Source organism: Heterodontus francisci, chromosome 19 (genome assembly GCF_036365525.1).
Source record: "Heterodontus francisci isolate sHetFra1 chromosome 19, sHetFra1.hap1, whole genome shotgun sequence".
Lineage (NCBI taxonomy): Eukaryota > Metazoa > Chordata > Chondrichthyes > Heterodontiformes > Heterodontidae > Heterodontus > Heterodontus francisci.
The window spans coordinates 22738622-22759166 of record NC_090389.1 but is presented as its reverse complement, the minus strand read 5'-3'; the positions used below and the strand labels follow the sequence as shown (position 1 = coordinate 22759166).

Genomic DNA, 20545 nt, shown 5'->3' with positions numbered 1-20545 from the left:
CCTCCCAATAAATATCAGTGTCCTCCCTCCCCAACCTTACTATGCTGAGTTCCCAATCCCATTCCCATCACTAAGTGGAGGCACTAAGCAAAGGGAGAAAATGAAAACAAAAGGACCCACCAGTTGCCAGGTTCCAAACATTGTTGAGGAGTACAAAAAGAACACAATGAGAAAAGCAATCAGAAGATTCAATTTTATTTCAAAGCTGAGATGCAAGACACATTGCCATTATTAATAACACAGGTCATATAGTCAACACACAAACTAAATATATACACATCTCGAAGCAAAAACAAATGTACAGAACAAAACAAATAAAATTAAATAATACCAATGAAAGCATTTCATACCTTCAGAACCCTCTTCCCATTATGTAAGACAATGTGAACTTTTTTCACACCATCTTACATAAATGCTGCCCAGGTAACATCTGACTTAAATAGCTTTACATTTACACTTTGTAAATGAGGTCATATAATAAGCTGAAGCTGTCCACTGCAGAGGTTAAACAGCATCTTAACCTATGACCTTTTGAAGAGTATGGTAACATTTTTGTAACCTGGTTACAATTGTCAGGAATATTAAACCATGAGTTTAAAAAATAAAAAGCCCAGGGCCTGCATAGAGATTTTTAAATTCTACTGTGTTGGAAATCCTCACTGATTGTAAACTGATAGAAGCTTTGTGCGTTTTAGAAAAAGGCGAAAAGTTAATGAGAAATAAATGTAAATGGACTGCCAAGGCTTCTTTGACAGCACCTCACAAATTTGTGACCTGCTTCACCTAGAAAGACAAGGGCAGCAGGCACATGGGAACACCATTACCTATATGTTCCCACCATCCTGACCTGGAACTATATAGCCATTCCTTCACTGTTGCTGGGTCAAAATCCAGGAACTCCCACCGGAACAGCACTGTGAGTGTAACTATACTTCACTGCTACGGTTCAAGAAGGTGGCTCACCACCACCTTCTCAAGAGTAATTAGGGATGGGCAATAAATTCTGGCCTTGCCAGTGGTGCCCACATCACTGGAATGAGTTAAAAAAACGTTAGCAATGCTTCAAAAAAGAACCCTCCCAAATATTACTTGGTCAGTGCCTCAACCCCAACTTCAGACGTATGGGAAACCATGTGTTTCTGGCCTTTTGGAGTTATGTTAAGCCTTTCCCCAAACTCACTTCATGTAGCACCCTTACAGCTGTAGGCACAACCATAGAGAGGGTCTGTCCCTGTCCCCCACCAATTTTTTTGGATGTGTTCTGTCACTCTCTTCAAATCCCACAATTTCCTGACGCCCTCTCTTTCCAACTCAAATTCTTTATACCTGACCATGTCTCTGTTTAAAGCCATTGGGTTCTATTGATCTGGGATGGGTTTCAGACCAATACAGATGAGCAATAAATGCTGGGCTTGGCAATCCCAATATACCTCTCAGTCTCCGGATGCTCTTAGATTTATTCACAGTGGTTTTGTACTTTGCAGGAAACGTTCTTTGCAGTCACTTTGCCAATTGTTACTATTGGATTTTAGGGCATCTAACCTCGATTTCAGTATTTATGTGGTATGAGTTCCCACACTTAAATGCAATCAAAATATAGATGCACACTCGAGCTTACATACAAGAAAATATGATCAACAAGATGAAATTACTGACCATTCTTCTATTTTCACTTCATTACTTTGGATACAACAACAACTTGCATTTTTAGAGCACCTTTAATGCAGTAAAACGTCACAAAAACACATAGACTATGATATTTTTGCTGGATTTGGAGGTAACGCACCGAGTGACCTTACCATTCCTCTTACATCACCAAATGGAATGAAAAATTTTCGATGGAAGCAATTCACCCGAGTTGAGTTGAGGAGGACTTGCACCAGAATATCTGCGTCACAAGATGATTTTTGTCGCCATCTATGTTAAAAGTTTCAACTCTTTTCTTTTTAGATTTTTGGTCAATGTGTTTAACAAGATGATAAATGTCAATTTTTTAAGGACTCTGTAGGCACTGAGTGCTCCATAACAAATAAAGCAGCACTTAAGTACAAAATAATTCTGACCTAAACAGAAAATTTCACCCATTTACTTTTCCATTTCCCAACCAGTCATCCTCGAGCGAGATTACTAATTTGTGTCTTGCATGACAAATAAGGAGCACTCATGTTGTTACTTCCACTTACTGGGTACTGGCTCAACTCATCTTACATGGGGCCATCACAAGCTGCCAGACTTTCATCCCATCAATTCAGGCTTTGTTCATACCCAGGCTGCAGAGGTAAAAGGTCAATGTTCCAACCCACTGAGACATTGTGGCTATTTTAATCTGGCAATAAGTGGTCACTTTCTCCACTGCTTACTTAAGCAACCTCTGTCAATTAAAATCAGGGTGGAAGTTAACGGAGTTATAAAATTAAATCAAGTAATTTAACAATTGGAAAATAACTTTTATTTTGGATTTGGGGACTAGTAGATTCAATGATAGTGTTTCAAAATCCTATGCAGTTAAATCACAAGCCAAAGCCAGAATAGCATAGACATTAATAGGAAGATACATCAGCAGCCCATGCATTTCTATTGTCAGAAAATTGGAAGTAGCACACCTGATATTCTCTAATATGAGTGGTCAGAAGTGAGTCTCCCACCATTAGTAAAATCAGACCCTGTAAACAATCCAATCTGACTGATTTTGGTTTAATTGCAAAACTCTGATGGGTTTGTCTAAACAATATTTTAACAGATTCAATAAAGAGTATTAATAAGGGAAAGGTCATTTGTAATATCTGGCTTGGAATTGAATAAGTTCCAAATGAGCGCAAAGGATCAGTTGGAAGATGTAAGCATTTATCTTTCATCTCTCAATTTACAGACTTTATGGGCTGGATTCTCCGGCGGGTGTTGGGACTCCCAACGTCGGGCTCATATAGGGGCCCAGAACCCGCCTATGGTGTCAGCGTGGCCGCCAGTGCAATCTTCTGGAAAGCAGACTCCTAATTGGCTGCCTCTATGCTCGCTGTCCTATTAAGGATGGCAGGAGGGTTTCCAAGGCTAGAGACCCAATTAGTGGGCTCGCAGTGATGTCAGGCTGGCTGCCCCAATGGGAGAGGCAGGCGCTGCTGAGGCAGGCAGGCAAGCACGAGGGTGTCTTCACGTGGAGGCACCCTCAGTTACCTGCAGAGAAGTTATCAAATAACGAGACTCCAGGCCAGTAGGACAAAGCCTGGAGGGCCATCAGGGTGGAGGTGAAACCCCTCTGCAGAAGTAGTGCGGCGGTGGTTGCGACTTTTCATCCCCGCAGCCCTGTCATTGGGGCCACAGAGTCTCCAGCTCCAAAGGTCACCTGGCCTACTGCTGGGCAGCTGCCTCCAATGAGCTGGTGGCCTTTACACATGGCAGGGCGGAGGGTGGGGGAGGGGAGTGCAGCACTGGTAAAATACTGGCATCATCGCAAAATGGCCCCCAAGTAAGGCCCTAATTGGCTGCCTGCTTCCATGCAACGGGCAGGCGACCCGGGGAAAGTTCCCCAGAGGCAGGAATGCATCAGAGAGCTGTCCAATGTGGGGTCCTCCCCCCTATTTTCTTGGCCCCCTCTCCTCCAACCCATCTCTGGCTGGGAAAATCCAGCCCCATAATTCTGGTACAAACTCAAGTGGTTTTATAGTAATGTTTAGGTTTTTTTTTTAAAATTACACCAATTTTATTTTCCTGTTTTCTGCCATGTACTCCTCCCTGAAGCTGTTGATTCTTTGTTGAAAGTTGACTACACTGGCTACTGGGCCAGCTGTACTTTTCCCAAACACCCAGTCTTCATTGTGAGCTTTGACAATGAATGTTGGCGGAGGCATTATAGCTCAGCCTGATTTTGACCTTGGTGTTAACTCAATGTACTGAGTAGGGCTCATTGGGTAGCAATTAGGAACCCTGGCTAACTTTACCTGGCCCTGGGCCAGCATTGCACCATCAATTGTAATGCTTCCCCTCATCACCACATGTTGAGATCGGTTCACTTTGTGAAAACCAAGGATTGAACATGTATGGCTCAGTAGCTCACTGGGTAAACCATTGTGGAAACTTTAAAGTTATGTTTAGTTTTTCAATCTTTTGTTGTTTTTCTGCAATAGCCTAGAGTTTGCAGAGGTTCCCTATCTTGTATGCACTTTCCAATAGTGGTTGAAATGGTTAAGACGCTTTTGATATTTACAATTGAACAGCCACTTATCTAATCTAACAGCAGCCAAATACCAAGAGTTATGGTTTAAGTCTATTGTTATTGCTTCTCTCTAATGCAGCAGAAATAGTTTGTGGTAATCTTCATTGTGAACAAACTCTTTAGATCCTTAGGCCCAGGAGCAGCTGACCAGCTTGTATGATACTTAAAGACACGACATAAACCCAATATTTTCAGACAATACAGTCAGCTGGGAACGAAGAGCTCTCCTCTAATCCCATCTGTTTCAAACATGGACTAATTGGAAATCCCTCCACATTGGAAGAAAGAGGAAAGATGGGAGAACTAAAAACCTACTCTCAGCTAAAACAAGGCAACAATTCCGTCAGTTCAAAGATTGTATTGCAAGGGAAGCCTTTAATTTACTGGAGTCCAAAGGGTTTTTGAAATATTTAGAGTTTGGAGAGCCTTATTTTATTGTACTTCAGACAAGTGTCTCTACCATGTGAATCTGATAGTGCTAGGTACTGCGGGGTGACCGCAGGAATTTGGCGTGTGGTTTGTTTTTGTTCCTTCTGCCGCCCGCTGGCTGTTTGCTTCTCCTGCTGGGCTCCACGCTGCGGTGATTCTTGCTCAGCCGCAGTTTGTTCCTTTTCTTCTTGAAGTCTTTCTGCCAGACCTGCTCACAATAGAAGTCCATCTTGGATGGGTAATTGATGAGGGTCATGATGTTCTTGTACCACGGCTGAGTGTCGTGGCTGGGACCCAGAACAGAGCGGTCTTTCACGAGGCCAGCTGAGTGGTCATCGCCCTCGTGCAGGTTTACCACCTGGTCAGCGGTGACCACATGGAGTCGCAGTTTCAGCAGTGTCCAGCGGAAGCCGTGGTCCTCAATTTGGCAATGGTAGACACCAGCATCCCGGCGATCTATCTGGCGAATCAGCAATCCTTGCTCTATTGGAATGATCTGGTCCCCAAAGGTAACCTATGAATAAACATTACATTGAACCCTTCCAGTGTCAAACATTTCATTGTGAAATATACATAATCATTGGAACAAACATATACCATACAGCAGATGTGCTGGTTTTAATGTACAGGTAGGGTGGGAGTAGGTCAGTGTGATGAGTAAATTGTGGATATTTTATACCTTCTATATCAGGTCTATATTAGGTACCATTCCCTAGCAGAAATACAACAGATGACTTGCATCCAGACATCTATCAATCTAGCTCTACAACACAGGAATGGAGTGATATCCATCACAGCACTCCCTTAGATTCTACCTGCCATCTCACTGCAGAAGCACCTGGTGACACCACAGGTGAGATAGGAATTTCAGTACCTGGGTCATTCATATGCAGTCACCACTCGGTACAGTTATTTATTTTAATTTAAGTAACTGTTCAACAAATGCTTGTGCTTATGTGTGTGCACGTGTGTACATACTTGAGATAACCCTATACCTTATGGTTTGGTCTGACATTACTTGAGCTGGGTCTGAGTGTACTGGTGTGGGGAAAGGGATGGACCTGGGATTTAGAGGCAGGGGAAGCAGGGGGAATATGTGGAGGGATGGAAGCAGTGAAGGCAGGCTGAGGATTGGGAGAACTCCGAAGGTTAGAGTTTGAGAGGAATGCAGGGTTCAGGGGCACCCAAGGGTGTTTGGGGACTGGGAGGGTCAATTTTAAACCCCCTCGCCTTGTGGAAACTGGGCAGTTTAAACAGTTAAAATCTACTGGCTGATTTAGCTGCCAATGTCCACCTGGATCCTGCCACTACCATTTTTTTCTGGCACAATTTCATTATGCCGATCTGGGCAAATCAGATCATAACTGCAATATTAACTCTGGCCTGACAGAGGGGGCACTGTGCCTTTCCCATCAGGTGAAGACACTGGGAAGAGGATCCAGGACAAGAAGAGGTCCAAACAGGTATGTTTTTTTTTTAAACTTACCTTGTGAAGCTAAGAGAAGCAGGATTGCTCATACAGGTTGTGCCAGCTTTACAGTCCCATCCCACCAAAACTGGTGAGGATTTTCAGCCCCGGTACTTTTGTAGGGATAAAACCCTCAATAAAATGAGTCCTTACCTCCTGCAACCGCCCACTCTTGTCACTCGACTCCAACAACCATGTGACGGTGGCAAGCCGTGATTTGGGAATGCATTCCAAGTACGTACTGTTTCCCTCAACAACAAACATCACCTTCTCTTCAGTCCAGGAATGCATGGCCCCTACAATAAGCATGTAGAAGTGGGAGATTGATTAGAGGCAGAGTAAAACGTGGGGGCATTGAGATGAATGGCTATGGCTAAAGGGAACTGAAACAAATAAGTTTCATTTTACATTTATGTCAAACTCCTCAGTGACTGTGAATCAGTTTAAAACAAATCCTGCACTTTTCAATTGGAATTTAAGGCTCCACACAGGCTCCAGTGCAAGGCAATTTTCACAGAGCACTGACTGGAGTGAATGACCCCAATTGCAACATCAAGCGGGAGTGAGTCCTATTGCAGGCTATGCCAGGAAGAGGCAACAGGTTCAAGGCCGAATCCAGAAAACTGTCCGATAAACTCAAAACTGCTAAAGTTACAACATCGATTCAAAAAGTCACCTTAAATCTTGAAGTCCAAGGCTCTTTGGCCTGATCTGAAACACTTTGCTGAGAGGTTGTGATCCTCTAATGTACTATTTCCACTATCTGAACTTAGGGATATTAGGAACAGGAGTAGGCCATTCAGCCCTTTAAGCCTGTTACACCATTCAAGTAGATCATGGCTGATATGCACCTCAACCCCATTTACTCGCCTTTGCTCCGCATCACTTGATACTCATACCTAACAGAAAATCTATCTATCGTTGTCTTGCCACGATATTTCTGCAGCTACTGATATGCTCAACTACACCCTCACTTCCACCTTTGATGCCCTAGTCCCCATTAGAACCATTAATCTCTCTCACCCTGGCCCCTATACGGTCCTTATCTCTGTTCCTCTAAGTTCAAGTGACGCAGACTAAAGCCTGGCTCGGGTATAAAATTAAAACCCGACCCAACAACAGTCGACCTGAACCCGACCTGAGCCCGAATTCTTTAATTTTTAAAAAATGCTCGACCCGACCCAAACTCGACATGTATTCGGGTTTGGTCTGGTAGCCAGACTTTAGACCGGTGATCGAGTACAGGTGCCAGTTATTGATATACCCGTGTTCAATTAACATCATAAAGTTTAAAAAAAAACAACAAACACTGATTTTAAACAGGCAAAGGCGCTGCGACCCTGAGCACTCACGGGAAAGAGAATGTATCCACTTCAGGAAATCATGCAATATAACAAACAAGCTTCTGAACTGTGTCAAGTTCCGATGTCATTAACAAAAAAAGATTCTCCGTGGAGAACTCAGGTTGGGAAGTTTAATTTCCAGATAATTTTAAATCCTTGGGCCAAGCATAGATTAAAGCAACAGCTCAGTTAATGTTTCTGGACTTACTGCAGTTACTGGTATCTTCCCCCGGGCTTGTCAGTTTCTCCCCGACCTGACCCGAGCCCGAATGCTGAACCCGGAAGAGAGACCCGACCCAACCCGAACCCGACACATGTCGTCGGGTCGGGTCAGGTAGCCATGCTTTGATGCAGACCTGAATGGATACGGCAGGCAACTGGTTTATCGAATCAACGCAGGATCATCCAGTGTCATATTTGACCCTGAAATGAGCTTTCAACCACATATCTGTGTCATCACTAAGGCTGTCTACTAGCACCTCCATAACATCGTCCTACTCGACCCCTGCCTCAGCTCATCTGCTGCTGAAACCCTCATCCATGCCTTCGTTACATCTAGACTATTCCAATCCACTCTTGGCCAGCCTCTCATATTCTATCCTCTGTAAATTTGAGGAAACCCAAAACTCTGCTACCCGTGCCCCATCTTGAACCAATTCCAGTTCCTCTATCACCCCTGTGCTCGCTGACCTACACTGGCTCCTAGTTAAGCAAAGACACCATTTTAAAATTCTCATCCTTGTTTTCAAATCCCTCCATGGCTTTGCCCTTCCCTATCTCTGTAATGTCCTCCAGCCCCACAACCCTCCTTGATATCTGCACTCATCTAATTCTGATCTCTTAAGCATCCTCGATTTTAACTGCTCCACCATTGGTGGCCCTGCCTTCAGTTGCCTAGGCCCTAAGCTCTGGAATACCCTCCCTACACCTCTCTGCCTCTCCACTTCACTTTCCTCCTTCAAGACACTCCTTAAAACCTACCTCTTTGACCAAGCTTTCACTCAGCAGCCCTAATATCTCCATATATGACTCAGTGCCTAAATGTGCTTCATAACTCTCCTGTGAAGTGCCTTGGGAAGTTTTATTATGTTAATACTGCTATATAAATACAAGTTGTTGTTGTTATTGTTGAAAGCTCTCATTGATCCTGCATCCACAGCCTTTAGGAGGAAGAGAATTCCAGATTTCCACCATCCTTTTTGCAAACAACTGCTTCCTGATTTACTTCCTGAATGGCCTAGATCTAATTTTAAGAGTATCTCCCCTTGTTCAGGATTCCCCTGCCAGGGGAACACATACCCTTTTAACATTTTAAACACCTCAATCAGATCACCTCGCCCGTCTCCTATATGCAAGGAATACAAGCTAACTTGAATAAATATTTCTTGCAAGTAAAATTCACTTAACTGGACAGGGATTAAATACTCTCTGGTTTGGTTTGGAGGATGCAGGATAATTTTACTGTAGCAGGAATGTTATTCTGTTCAGTTAAGTGTAAGAAATTGAGGCACTGAGGCTTATTATACAATCAGTACGATTGCTAGGAATGGATTCTATTGTATTGTTATTGAACATGGTTACAAAATAGTGGCTAAAGAATCCAAACCCAGGATGACCTTTGGCCCCAGAGTTTGAATCTGGCCAAGAGTGCTGGATGCTGGATCCTCCGTGCTGGCGGTAAGGGTCCTACACGAGATTAATCTGGACAGTTTGGCTGTGGAAACCACCTTGTAAAAATGTCCAGAATTATGTGCACCAGCGATTGCTCCTGTGAGGTCAAACGCATTTGGACAGAGTAAAGGAAATTTCATTTTCCAGCATTGTACCAGACCTGGGACCACGTTAAGAGGGCAGTGAAATGATCTTTAACCTGCTACAACCAATATTTTGGCTGATCCAAGAGTGCTTAATGCTACTGCATTGAGGGTGTTTTATCTTCCATCAGTCTGACCTGGAAGTGATCAGTACTGATAGAGGAAGACAAAAGTGATTTGATGTCCCATTTTCCTTGCTGCGTCAAGCATATCATTCACACCAGCACAAGAATACATTCGAGCAAGCTGCCAGTAATTTACTAGTGAATCAGTCTACAAACCCTCTGTTATTTTTCTGAAATACAGGCCATGATTAAAAGTCCTGTGGGTATATTTGTGGCCTGTGGAGACAAAAAGGCCTGGCCACCATTTCAAAGCAGCCTGACCTTCAGGCACCGATTAGCCTCCACACTGGTTATGGTGCCAACCTCTTCCTTACATCTCGCATTGGTTTTATTTTAAAGCTGCATTCCTACACCCCACTAAACCAGCTAATGGCCTACCGAGTGAGGCATTGAGCCATACAGGCCAAAAATAGGTCCCAACTTTGATCTCCTGTTCATGCTGGCTCAGCAGTTGCGGGTTAAAATTGCCCTTGTATCAACGGGCTAGGGAGGAGAAAATCAGAGAAGGTTATCACTCCTGATCATAGAGTCACACAGTTATACAGCACAGGAACAGGCCCTTCAGCCCATCATGTCTGTGCCGGCACCTATCTATTCTAATCCTATTTTCCAGCACTTAGCCTGTAGCCTTGTATGCTATAGCTTTTCAAGTGCTCATCTAAATACTTCTTAAATGTTGTGAGGGTTCCTGCCTCTACCACCCTTTCAGGTAGTGTTCCAGATTCCAACCACCCTCTGGGTGAAAAAATGCTTTCCTCAAATCTCCTCTAAACCTCCTTCCCCTTACCTTAAGTCTCTGCCCCCTGGTTATTGACCCCTCCACTAAGGGAAAAAGTTTCTTCCTATCTACCCTATCTATGTCCCTCATAATTTTGTATCCCTCAATCAGGTCCCCCCCTCAGCCTTCTCTGCTCTAAGGAAAACAACCCTAACCTATCCAGTCTTTCTTCATAACAAAGAACAAAAAACAAAGAAAATTACAGCACAGGAACAGGCCCTTCGACCCTCCAAGTCTGCGCGGCTCCAGATCCTCTGGCTAAACATGTCGCCTATTTTCTAAGGGTCTGTATCTCTTTGCTTCCTGCCCATTCATGTATCTGTCTAGATACATCTTAAAAGACGCTATCGTGCCCGCGTCTACCACCTCCGCTGGCAATGCGTTCCAGGCACCCACCACCCTCTGCGTAAAGAACTTTCCACGCATATCCCCCCTAAACTTTTCCCCTCTCACTTTGAACTCGTGACCCCTAGTAATTGAATCCCCCACTCTGGGAAAAAGCTTCTTGCTATCCACCCTGTCTATACCTCTCATAGCTGTCCATAGCTATCCAGTCACTGTCCAGTGACTGCTGCCGAAAGTGGATGTGGCATGGATGTGATAACTTCTAAGGTTGAATAACCCACTAACATTTCAGGCTCTGAAAATCCACATTGCTGTTTGAGCCCCAAGGGCGGCACTGCCAACTACTGGTGAATTTGTGTAAACAACTCATTTAAATATTCAATGGCAGGTTAGCAGTGCAACTCCCATGCAACCTGTCAGTAAATGGGGGGTGGTAGGGGTTGGGGCTAGGGGAAGGCTTGGAAGGATTTAGAAGCTGGCAGCATCTTAAGATGGCAGCAAATAACTGGGACGTGGTGTGTACTTTTTCCTCCATCTTTTGCCAGAATATTCAACTGTAGTGCTTTCTCAAGACTTCATCATGACTTTAACTTCAAACACTGTTGGCTCACAAGGTCTATATGGATGGTAGGGTTCAGAGTCCACAGAAGGTACAAAAGGCTTCTCACGTTTCTGAATCAGGAAGAGGTTCTAATCCCTAATCATTCCCCTTCCTATTTAACCTCATGTTCCAAAATGGACAGCTAAGCATTTAGCCTCAACATGACTCACCTCTGTACAGCTTTACTCTATAGTCTTTTCCTAGGGTTTCACTAGAAACAGGAAATTGGACCTTTTTAAACATAAAAACCCAGCTGCAATAAGGCAACTTTTATAAAATGTCCTCATAGAAAATGCACCAGTTGCCCTCTCGAAGATCTCTTTCCTGTTACTCTTTAACCTTTTATTTTGCAAAATGTCTGAAGCTGCTGTTTATTTTTATTATTCACTCATGGGATGGGAGCATCACTGGCAAGGTCAGTATTTCTTGCCCATCCCTAATTGCCCTTAAGAAGATGGTGGTGAGCCACCTTCTTGAGCTGCTGCATTCCGCGTGGTGTAGGTACATCCATAACGCTGTTAGGTAGGGATTACGAGGATTTTGACACACTTCCAAGTCAGGATGAGGTGCGACTTGGAGGGAAACTTGCAGGTGGTGGTGTTCCCTTCTACCCTTGTCCTTCTAGGTGGTAAAGGTTGCCGATTTGGGAGGTGCTGTCAAAGAAACCTTGGCGAGTTGCTGCAATGCATATTGTAGATGTTCAAAAAAAAAAGTGCAAAAAATCTCCCCTGTGCAGCTAGTAGCAGACACAAGGGCTGTACTGAGCTCCTTTTGTCTCCTGCATTTGATGACAGCAACAATGGAAAATTACTTGATTATTTATCAAAAAAAACCCTTTACAGAATTCTAAATCAACCTCAAACAGTTTGCAGGCTACTTCTTATGTGCAGGAGTTTCAATGACTACACCCATGAATGGGTTGACCTCTTCATTCCTTTGTGACACTTACCTCCCTGGTTGAAGCACTGAGTCAGAGGGTCTCCATTCAGAGTGACATGTCGAGTGTGTCTTCTGCAAGCAAACATAACAGCAAGGGGTCAGGTTCAACAGCAACCCATTGAAGTCTCAATCCAAAGTGCTCTCTTTTATCCTGTGTTTTATTTGAACAGTATCCAACAGCAAAGAGTTCAGATGACTTGGTCAATGGCCATATCTATTGCCTCAGGAACGTTTTTGAAAGCTGTCCAATCCATAGTATTTGCTTCACAGATAGACTCATTATGCAGTGAACTGAAAGAGTAATAATTACATATAATGGAGGGTTTGGATGTTTATATATAGAATGGATCCCCTGGAGATTTATAGCTTGTAATCTAATCTACGACTTTGAGGTGTTTTTCATAATAGAAGATATATATATTATAGAATAATGAATGACCAAAAGTCAGTTACAGACTGGAATTTAATTGAGGGATTGGTATGGGTTATATATAGAAAATTGGATACTGCGAATGAGCAGGAATATAATCGAAGGGTTTAGGTGGTTTATATATAAAATAATGGTTACTGGGAGTGTGTTATTGAAGGATTTTGAATCCTATTTTCTTCAGGAGGAGGGCTTTTTTCTCTTAGAGTTCAGTGAATGTTTCTTTTTTTGGATGTAATTGGGACCATCCCAGGCATCAGTAGCTCACACACCCCATCGTTTTCACACTAGGCTGCTAGTTCATGTGCAGAACAGTAAACAGGTTAGAGCAGATAACAAATTAAGGGGATCAGAAGACATATCAAGTGTGATGTCTGTGTTAAAGGGCTAGGGATTGTCCTTCACTGTGATAATCCACAGTTAATAACAGGGGTACAACACATTTGATGTATTCACATAAAATATGGACTAGCATCCCCATAGTTGAGTCACGTGGTATAGTAGCAGTCCTGTAATACAATCTTGGTTATTTATTTGTAGTGTAACCACACTCCCTATACAGAACTTGTGATGTCTCTCATGGCTGTGCTAAAACATTCTGGTTTTTAGGCAAAGTTGTTCAAAATTGTGCCCTCTTGATGTGCTAGCGTCTTGCTACATGCTGTCCTGTTTATATAGTAAACTAGCAGCTTGCATAATTGTTAACTTATTGAAGTTCCCTGCTGATAAAGATACTCTCCTTTCACCTCTGGGATTAAAACTGGTTCAAGACTGATGGAATAATAAACCCAATCGGGAATTTGGGAGAAACATCTTGACCCAGAGAGTGGTTTGAATGTGGAACTTGCTACCACGTGGAGTATGAGAGGCTGTAGCATAGGTGCATTTAAGTACATGAGGGAAAAACGAATAGAACATTATGCTGATAGGATGAGATTAAGAGGTGTGGGAGGAAAAAGACTGACATTGACCAGTTGGGCTGAATGGTCTTTTTCGGTGCTGTCCATTCTATGTAAAGGCTCCTCTCTCTGGCAGCTATGGAGCAGTCTCCAGTTCTTAAGGGCAGCATGTCATAAATACACTATTGGACCAACTGGCCCTCTCATTTAGAACAATCAGAATGCCTAGCATGTAAAATGTAAAGCAGGAAGTGCGTATCCGCGATTTGGGTTAAGGCACATACTGGGCAGCAAGAGGGAGCTTCATTCTATGACTGACACTCCATGTTCTGTCTGACCTGGGAGTGCTTGCTGCTACATAAGGTGTTCCATACTTTATCTGTCACATCCCTCGCTTGAGGAATACAAACTTAATCCCCTAAAAATTCCCATGTGGTACAATACAATCTCTAGACCAGTGATAATATAGTGCTCAGTGGTACACTGTGGTACTTACTCAGGCATATTCAGGATGCTGGAACATAGATGTGGTGCGGAAATGCTCGGATAGAGTTGTATTTAAACTGACTTGTCCCTTGGTCAAGTCCTCTGGGATGGAGAGGGAATGTGGTCCAAATAGGCTCACCCTGAGGCTAAATGCTGTGAAAAGTTTGGATTAGCTCTTAAATCTCTTTAGAGATAAGGCCAGGTTGTTAAGGTGAGGAAAACCAGCAGGGAGACAGGGCTTTCCTTTTTATTTTAAATCTTTGTAATATCTTAAGTGTGAGATTTGCAGTGTGATGGATATGCCAAGCGAAGGACTTTTACACTTCCAGGCAGTCATGGTGTGTGTACACTTGTACATCGAGGGAAAACAGACAAAACAGTATTCAAGCAAACACATTACTCCAGTAACAGACTGACCTGCGTGTGCTGGGTACGTATGTGCTGCAGGAGCTTCCGTTCCAGGTGCAGTAAGGGTCCCTCGCCAGGCAGCATTCAGCACAGCCCTTACCATACAAATCACACTGGTACAAGGAGACCTGGGCCAAGCCACTTCTCGAGCCAAGATACAGCCATTGCTGCAATGAAAACATAGTCGGCCATTTTTAAAAACTCAGATCATGGAATTATACAGTACAGAAAGTGGCCATTTGGCCCATTATGCTTGTGCCAGCTCTTTGAAAGAGCTGTCAGTTTAGTCACACTCACCCCCCTCTTTTCCCATAGCCCTGAATTTTTTTCTTTTTCATTGTCTTTTGAAAGTTACTGTTCAATTCACTTCCACCATCCCTTCAGGCAGTGCAATCCAGATCATAACAACTCAGTTTTGGTCAGGACACCAGGAGAACTTGCTTGCTCTTCTTCGAAGTAATGCTGTGGGATCTTTTACATCTATCTGACAGGGTAGTCAGGGCCTTGGTTTAATGTCGTATCTGAAAGGTGATACTTCTGACTGTGCGGCACTCCCTCAGCGAAGTGTCAATCTAGCACAAGTCCTGCTGTAGAGCTTGTTCTGACCTAGAGACTACTGCACGAACATTAAGTCAGAAATGGCAGGTATACTGAAATCAGTGGGCAGAAAGGCACAGGACAGTGTGCCCAGTCTTCAAATGAGACACCCAATGCATGCAAGACCCTGTGTATGGCATGAGTTCCCATGAGATACAGTTCACCGTGAAAGAGAGAGTGAGTTACAGACTGGACAGCAACATGTTAATCATTCATGAACCCTGAAAAGATGTCTTTGCCTGGAAATCCCTCCCAAGTTTCAGTTTATGTTTAATATACACTGTAGAATTGGCGGCTCACGGTTTCAATTAGTGACTGCTCCATTTGTTTAAGCAAATCATTCTCGATACTGACTCATGTTCCCCTCTTCCTCAAAGCGGTGGCACGTCCCGAGGTAATCTACCCAGGTGCCCGCTGCCTGAGAAGCTAGCAAAATGCAGCCCAACCACACGATGGAGAAAAACGAGTCACTCGTGGGCCAGCGATATCTTTTTTCCAAGAATGGTTGCTGCTAATGGTGTACCTCTGGATGCTGTGAATCGGTGTCAATCTTTCTGATTATTGGACAAAGTTAAATATGGCTTTTGTGTCACTGATTTTGGAGGTTGCTCAAGTTGATGCTGGCTCTGGTCTGTACCAGCAATGGGATATAATCTCTGCTCCATTGCTCTCTGGCCTTGCTGCCAGGAAGTAATTTGCACGGTCTGTCACTCAGGACGTTCTGCTTTTACATTGGATCCAAAGATTTCATCAATTATCACAAATGAGGATCAAATATCCAGTGTGTTTCTGCTTACCCGTTTCCTGGACAGGTTCATTGAAGTGATGGGTGATTTGTCCTGAAGAGAGATTAAATCACAGTAAGGCAGTGTCCATGACATTAACAGTGGAAGCATTATTCTGTATCTGTAACTTTTTTTTATTTAAACCGGAGAAGCAGCAGCAGAGAGAAAGAAAAACCCAACTATTTCATTATGTCCTTTGGGAAAGGAAACTTGCTGTCTTTACCCAGTCTGGCCTGTGTGTGATACCAGTGTGTTACCAATGTCCTTCTGAAGGGCCCTAGCAAACTATCCACTTCAAAGCAACTAGGGGATGGGCAACAAATGCTGGCCTTGCCAGCAACACCCACATTCTGTGAATTAGTAAAAAAAAAAATTATATTCCTACTGCTGTGCAAAACATTATTTTCACAGAATCACAGAATCATTACAGTGCACAAGGAGGCCATTCAGCCCATTGTGTCTGCACTGGCTCTCTGAAAGAGCAATTTCCTCAGTTCCATTTCCCCGCCTTCTCCCCATAACCCTGCACATTCTTCCTTTTCATAGAACTGTTTAATTTCCTTTTGAATGCTTCAATTGAACCTGCCTCCACCTTGTTCTCAGGCAGCGCATTCCAGACCTTAACCACTTGCTGCCTGAAAAAGTTTTTCCTCATGTCATTTTTGCTACTCTTACCAAACTTTAAATCGGTGTCCTCTCGTTCTCGATCCTTTTACGAGTGGGAACAGTTTCTCTCTAACTATTCTGTCCAGATTCCTCATGATATCCGCTTTGAGGAAGAGGGGACCATCACTTCTCAGCCTCCTCTTTTCCAAGAAAAACAATCATCCTGGAGTCACATTTAGTGCCGCAGAAATGCCTGTCTGTTCCCCTAACTAATGAATCCCCCATCACTACTGCTCTTCCACTCCTCTTCCTCCCCTCCTGTGCAGCTGAGCCACCAGTGGTGCCACTAACTTGGCTCTGACTGCACTCCTCTGAGGAACCATCACCCTCACCAGTATCCTAAATGGAAAACAGATTAGCGAGTGAGATCATATCAGGGGACTCCTGCACTACCTGCCTGGTTCTCTTAGACTGCCTGGTGGTCACCCATTCCTTATCTACCTGTATGCTCCTAATCTGTGGTGTGACCACCTCCCTAAACATGCTATCCACGTAGTCCTCCTCATCAGCACAACAGTGACTCCAGCCGCCGCTCGAGTTCTGAAACCCGGAGCTCAAGCTTCTGCAGCCGGTGACACTTTCTTTTTTTTTTGCTCCCTTAGGTTCTTCTTTGGACAGACTGTTATGGGGAAGAGCTCCGCACTCCTGAGGCCACTGAAGCGGGGACTTTACACCAAATGGCTTATGCAAAGGCCCTTTCCAACCAGCAATTTTAAAGCACAGAAAGGGAGGAAAACTATGAGGCCCCAGGAAGTGTGCAGATATTTTCCTTTATTGCATTTGGGCTATATTAATAATTAAGATGAATATTCCTCCTCTTCAACCCTGATAAAAAGAAACAACTGTCCCTTGCATTATTACTTCACTGTTGTCTGGGCTTCATTTCAATTAGATAGCTAGTTGGCCAATAGCAGGCTTCTAATTGACTAAGCAGCGCCACAAATCTTCAGGAGAAGGATCACACACAGTGACAGAAAATACGTTAAAAAGTAATATTAAAAAAAGACGCTCAATAAAAGCATGTATTCCGTCTAATCTCCTGGCAATAGTAATTCAGTGGTCGGCATTCATGTAGGTTTTAGCACAGCAGGGTCTAGTTTGGATTTTCTGATACATCTCATGCCAATGTCGTCCCTGGAGTGCTAAAACCCACGGCAAGCACACTAACATGAACTGCCTGACTGAAACCTCATAAATGTATAAGTGATTTGCCAAGAAATTTCCTTATTCGGATGATGCACACATCAGGATTTTTTTTTTTTTTTTTTAAACACTGTCTAAAAGAGCTTCTTTGCATTGTATCTCGAAAATAAGAATCAGGAGCAGGAGTAGGCCACTCGGCCCCTCGAGCCTGCTCTGCCATTCAACAAGATCATGGCTGATCTAATTATAACCTCAACTCCACATTTCCACTTACCCCTGATAACCTTTCACCCCTTTGCTTATCAAGAATCGATCTACCTCTGCCTTAAAAATATTCAAAGACTTTGCTTCTAATGCCTTTTGGGGAAGAGAATTCCAAAGTCTCATGACCCACTGAGAGAAAGAATTTCTCCTCATCTCTGTCTTAAAAGGGAGACCCCTTATTTTTAAACAGTGACCCCTAGTTCGAGATTCACCCACAAGAGGAAATATCCTTTCCACATCCACCCTGACAAGACCCCTCAGCAGATACAAGCCTAGCCTGTCTAACCTTTCCTCATAAGACAACCCTTCTCTGAATTGCTTCCAACACATTTACATCCTTCTTCCATTAACTGAGATTCCTCTGCTCCTTAAAATAATTAATCTAAATTCCTTACCCCCCACATCTCCACCGAATGTGGTCTCCATCTCTCTTGTTGCAGTTTCACAGATTTCCCAATCTCCCCGTTACCTAAGCCAAGTGGCTACATTAACCGACACTGCGAAGGACATATGACCCTCCTGTTTCACAGTCTCAGTGTCTCTCACAACAGCTGTGCTTCCTCTCAGATCTCTTCAAGACCACTGCACATTTTCTCATTGCTTCTCTACCATGTCTGGACCTCTGCACATCCTTACCCAGCATGGCTGAGCTTCCTCTTGGAGCAGGAGGACATGAGGAGGATGCATAGGGAGATCAACAAATTAAATGATTGGGCAAGTATGTGGCAGATGGAGTATAATGTGCAGAAATGTGAAATTCAATAGAAAAAAAAAAGAATATTTTTCAAAGGTGAGAGACTAGTAATTGTTGGCATGCAGAGGGATTTGAGCGTTCTCATATGTGAATCACAGCAAGTTAACTGCAAGTACAGCAAGCAAATAGGAAGGCCAATGGTACATTGGCCTGTATTGCAAGGGGGCTGGAATGCAAGAGTAAGGAAGTCTTGCTGCAATTACACAGGGCTGTAGAGAGGCGACACCTGGAGTGCTGTGTACAGTTATAGCCCATGTACCTAAGGAAGGGATATTCTTGCTTCAGAGGAGGTGCAACCAAGGTTCACTAGATTGATTCCTGGGATGAGAGAGTTGTCCTATGAGGAGAGATTGAATAGAATATTGTCTGGAATTTACAAGAATGAGATGTGATCTCATTCAAACGCTCAGAACTCTGAAAGGACTTGACGGAGCAAATGCTGAGAAACTGTTTCTCCGGCTGGAGAGTCTAGAACAAGGATCATAGTCTCAGAACAAGGGCTCAGCAATTTAGTACTGAGATGAGGAGAAAATTCTTCATCAGAGGCTTCTGAACTTTTGGAATTCTCTATCCCAGAGGACTGTGGATGCTAAGTCGTTGAATATATCTGAGCGTGTAAAGGGTAGATTTTTAGGCACTGAGGGATTAAAGGGATATAGGGAAAGAAAGGGAAAATGGAGATGATGTAGAAGATCAGCTATGATCTTATTTAATGGTGGAGCAGGCGCAAAAGGTTGTGTAGTCCAGTCCAGCTCCTATTTCTTATGTTCTTTTAGTTCTTATGCTCCCCTTCATAGCTGGGTCTCTCCTCACCCTTCCTCATTATGTCTGCGACTCCCCTCACCCTTCCTCACTGTGTCTGTCTCCCCTCGCCTTCCTCACTACGCGTGTCCGTCTCCCCTCGCCTTCCTCACTACGCGTGTCCGTCTCCCCTCGCCTTCCTCACTACGCGTGTCCGTCTCCCCTCGCCTTCCTCACTACGCGTGTCCGTCTCCCCTCGCCTTCCTCACTACGCATGTCCGTCTCCCCTCGCCTTCCTCACTACGCGTGTCCGTCTCCCCTCGCCTTCCTCATGGGGATTTAAGGCAGAAATTCAGGGAGCTAGGGTGGAAGCTTAGAGCGAGAACAACCAGAGTTGTTATCTCTGGGTTGTTGCCTGTGCCACGTGCTAGCGAAGAGAGGAATAGGGAGAGAGAGGAGTTGAACACGTGACTGCAGGGATGGTGTAGGAGGGAGGGTTTTGGTTTCCTGGATAATTGGGGCTCTTTCTGGGGTAGGTGGGACCTCTACAAACAGGATGGTCTTCACCTGAACCAGAGGGGTACCAATATCCTGGGGGGGAGATTTGTTAGTGCTCTTCGGGGGGGTTTAAACTAAATCAGCAGGGGAATGGGAACCTAAATTGCAGTGCCAGTGTACAGGCTGTTGAGAGTAGTGAGGTAGGGGATAAGGTTACAGGGACGCAAGAGGGCACTGGCAAGCAAGAACTTGGTTTAAAGTGTGTCTACTTCAACGCCAGGAGCATCCGGAATAAGGTGGGTGAGCTTGCAGCATGGGTTGGTACCTGGGATCCTGATGTTGTGGCCATTTCGGAGACATGGGTAGAGCAGGGGCAGGAATGGATGTTGCAGGTTCCGGGATTTAGATGTTTCAGAAAGAACAGAGAAGAGGGTAAAAGAGGGGGGGGTGTGGCATTGTTAATCAAGGAAAGTATTACAGCGGCAGAAAGGATGTTTGAGGACTCGTCGACTGAGGTAGTATGGGCCGAGGTTAGAAACAGGAGAGGAGAGGTCACCCTGTTGGGAGTTTTCTATAGACCTCCGAATAGTTCCAGAGATGTAGAGGAAAGGATAGCGAAGATGATTCTCGACAGGAGCGAGAGGAACAGGGTAGTGGTTATGGGGGACTTTAACTTTCCAAATATTGACTGGAAATACTATAGTTCGAGTACTTTAGATGGGTCTGTTTTTGTCCAGTGTGTGCAGGAGGGTTTTCTGACACAGTATGTGGACAGGCCAACCAGGGGCGATGCCACATTGGATTTGGTACTGGGTAATGAACCCG

General features: G+C 44.1%; 1 protein-coding gene across 1 annotated transcript in view; it reads right to left on the bottom strand.

Annotated features, from left to right (window-relative positions):
- Positions 1–230: 230 nt before the first annotated feature.
- sema3h (sema domain, immunoglobulin domain (Ig), short basic domain, secreted, (semaphorin) 3H) overlaps positions 231–20545 on the bottom strand; it is a 174887-nt gene continuing 154572 nt past the window's right edge. Inside the window, exons 13-17 of the mRNA XM_068051455.1 lie at positions 15667–15708; positions 14282–14439; positions 12063–12124; positions 6261–6403; positions 231–5153 (exon numbers count right to left, since the gene is read on the bottom strand). Coding sequence (XP_067907556.1) covers positions 4689–5153; positions 6261–6403; positions 12063–12124; positions 14282–14439; positions 15667–15708 — 870 coding nt within the window. The 3' untranslated portion in view covers positions 231–4688. The remainder of the gene's footprint in view (positions 5154–6260; positions 6404–12062; positions 12125–14281; positions 14440–15666; positions 15709–20545) is intronic.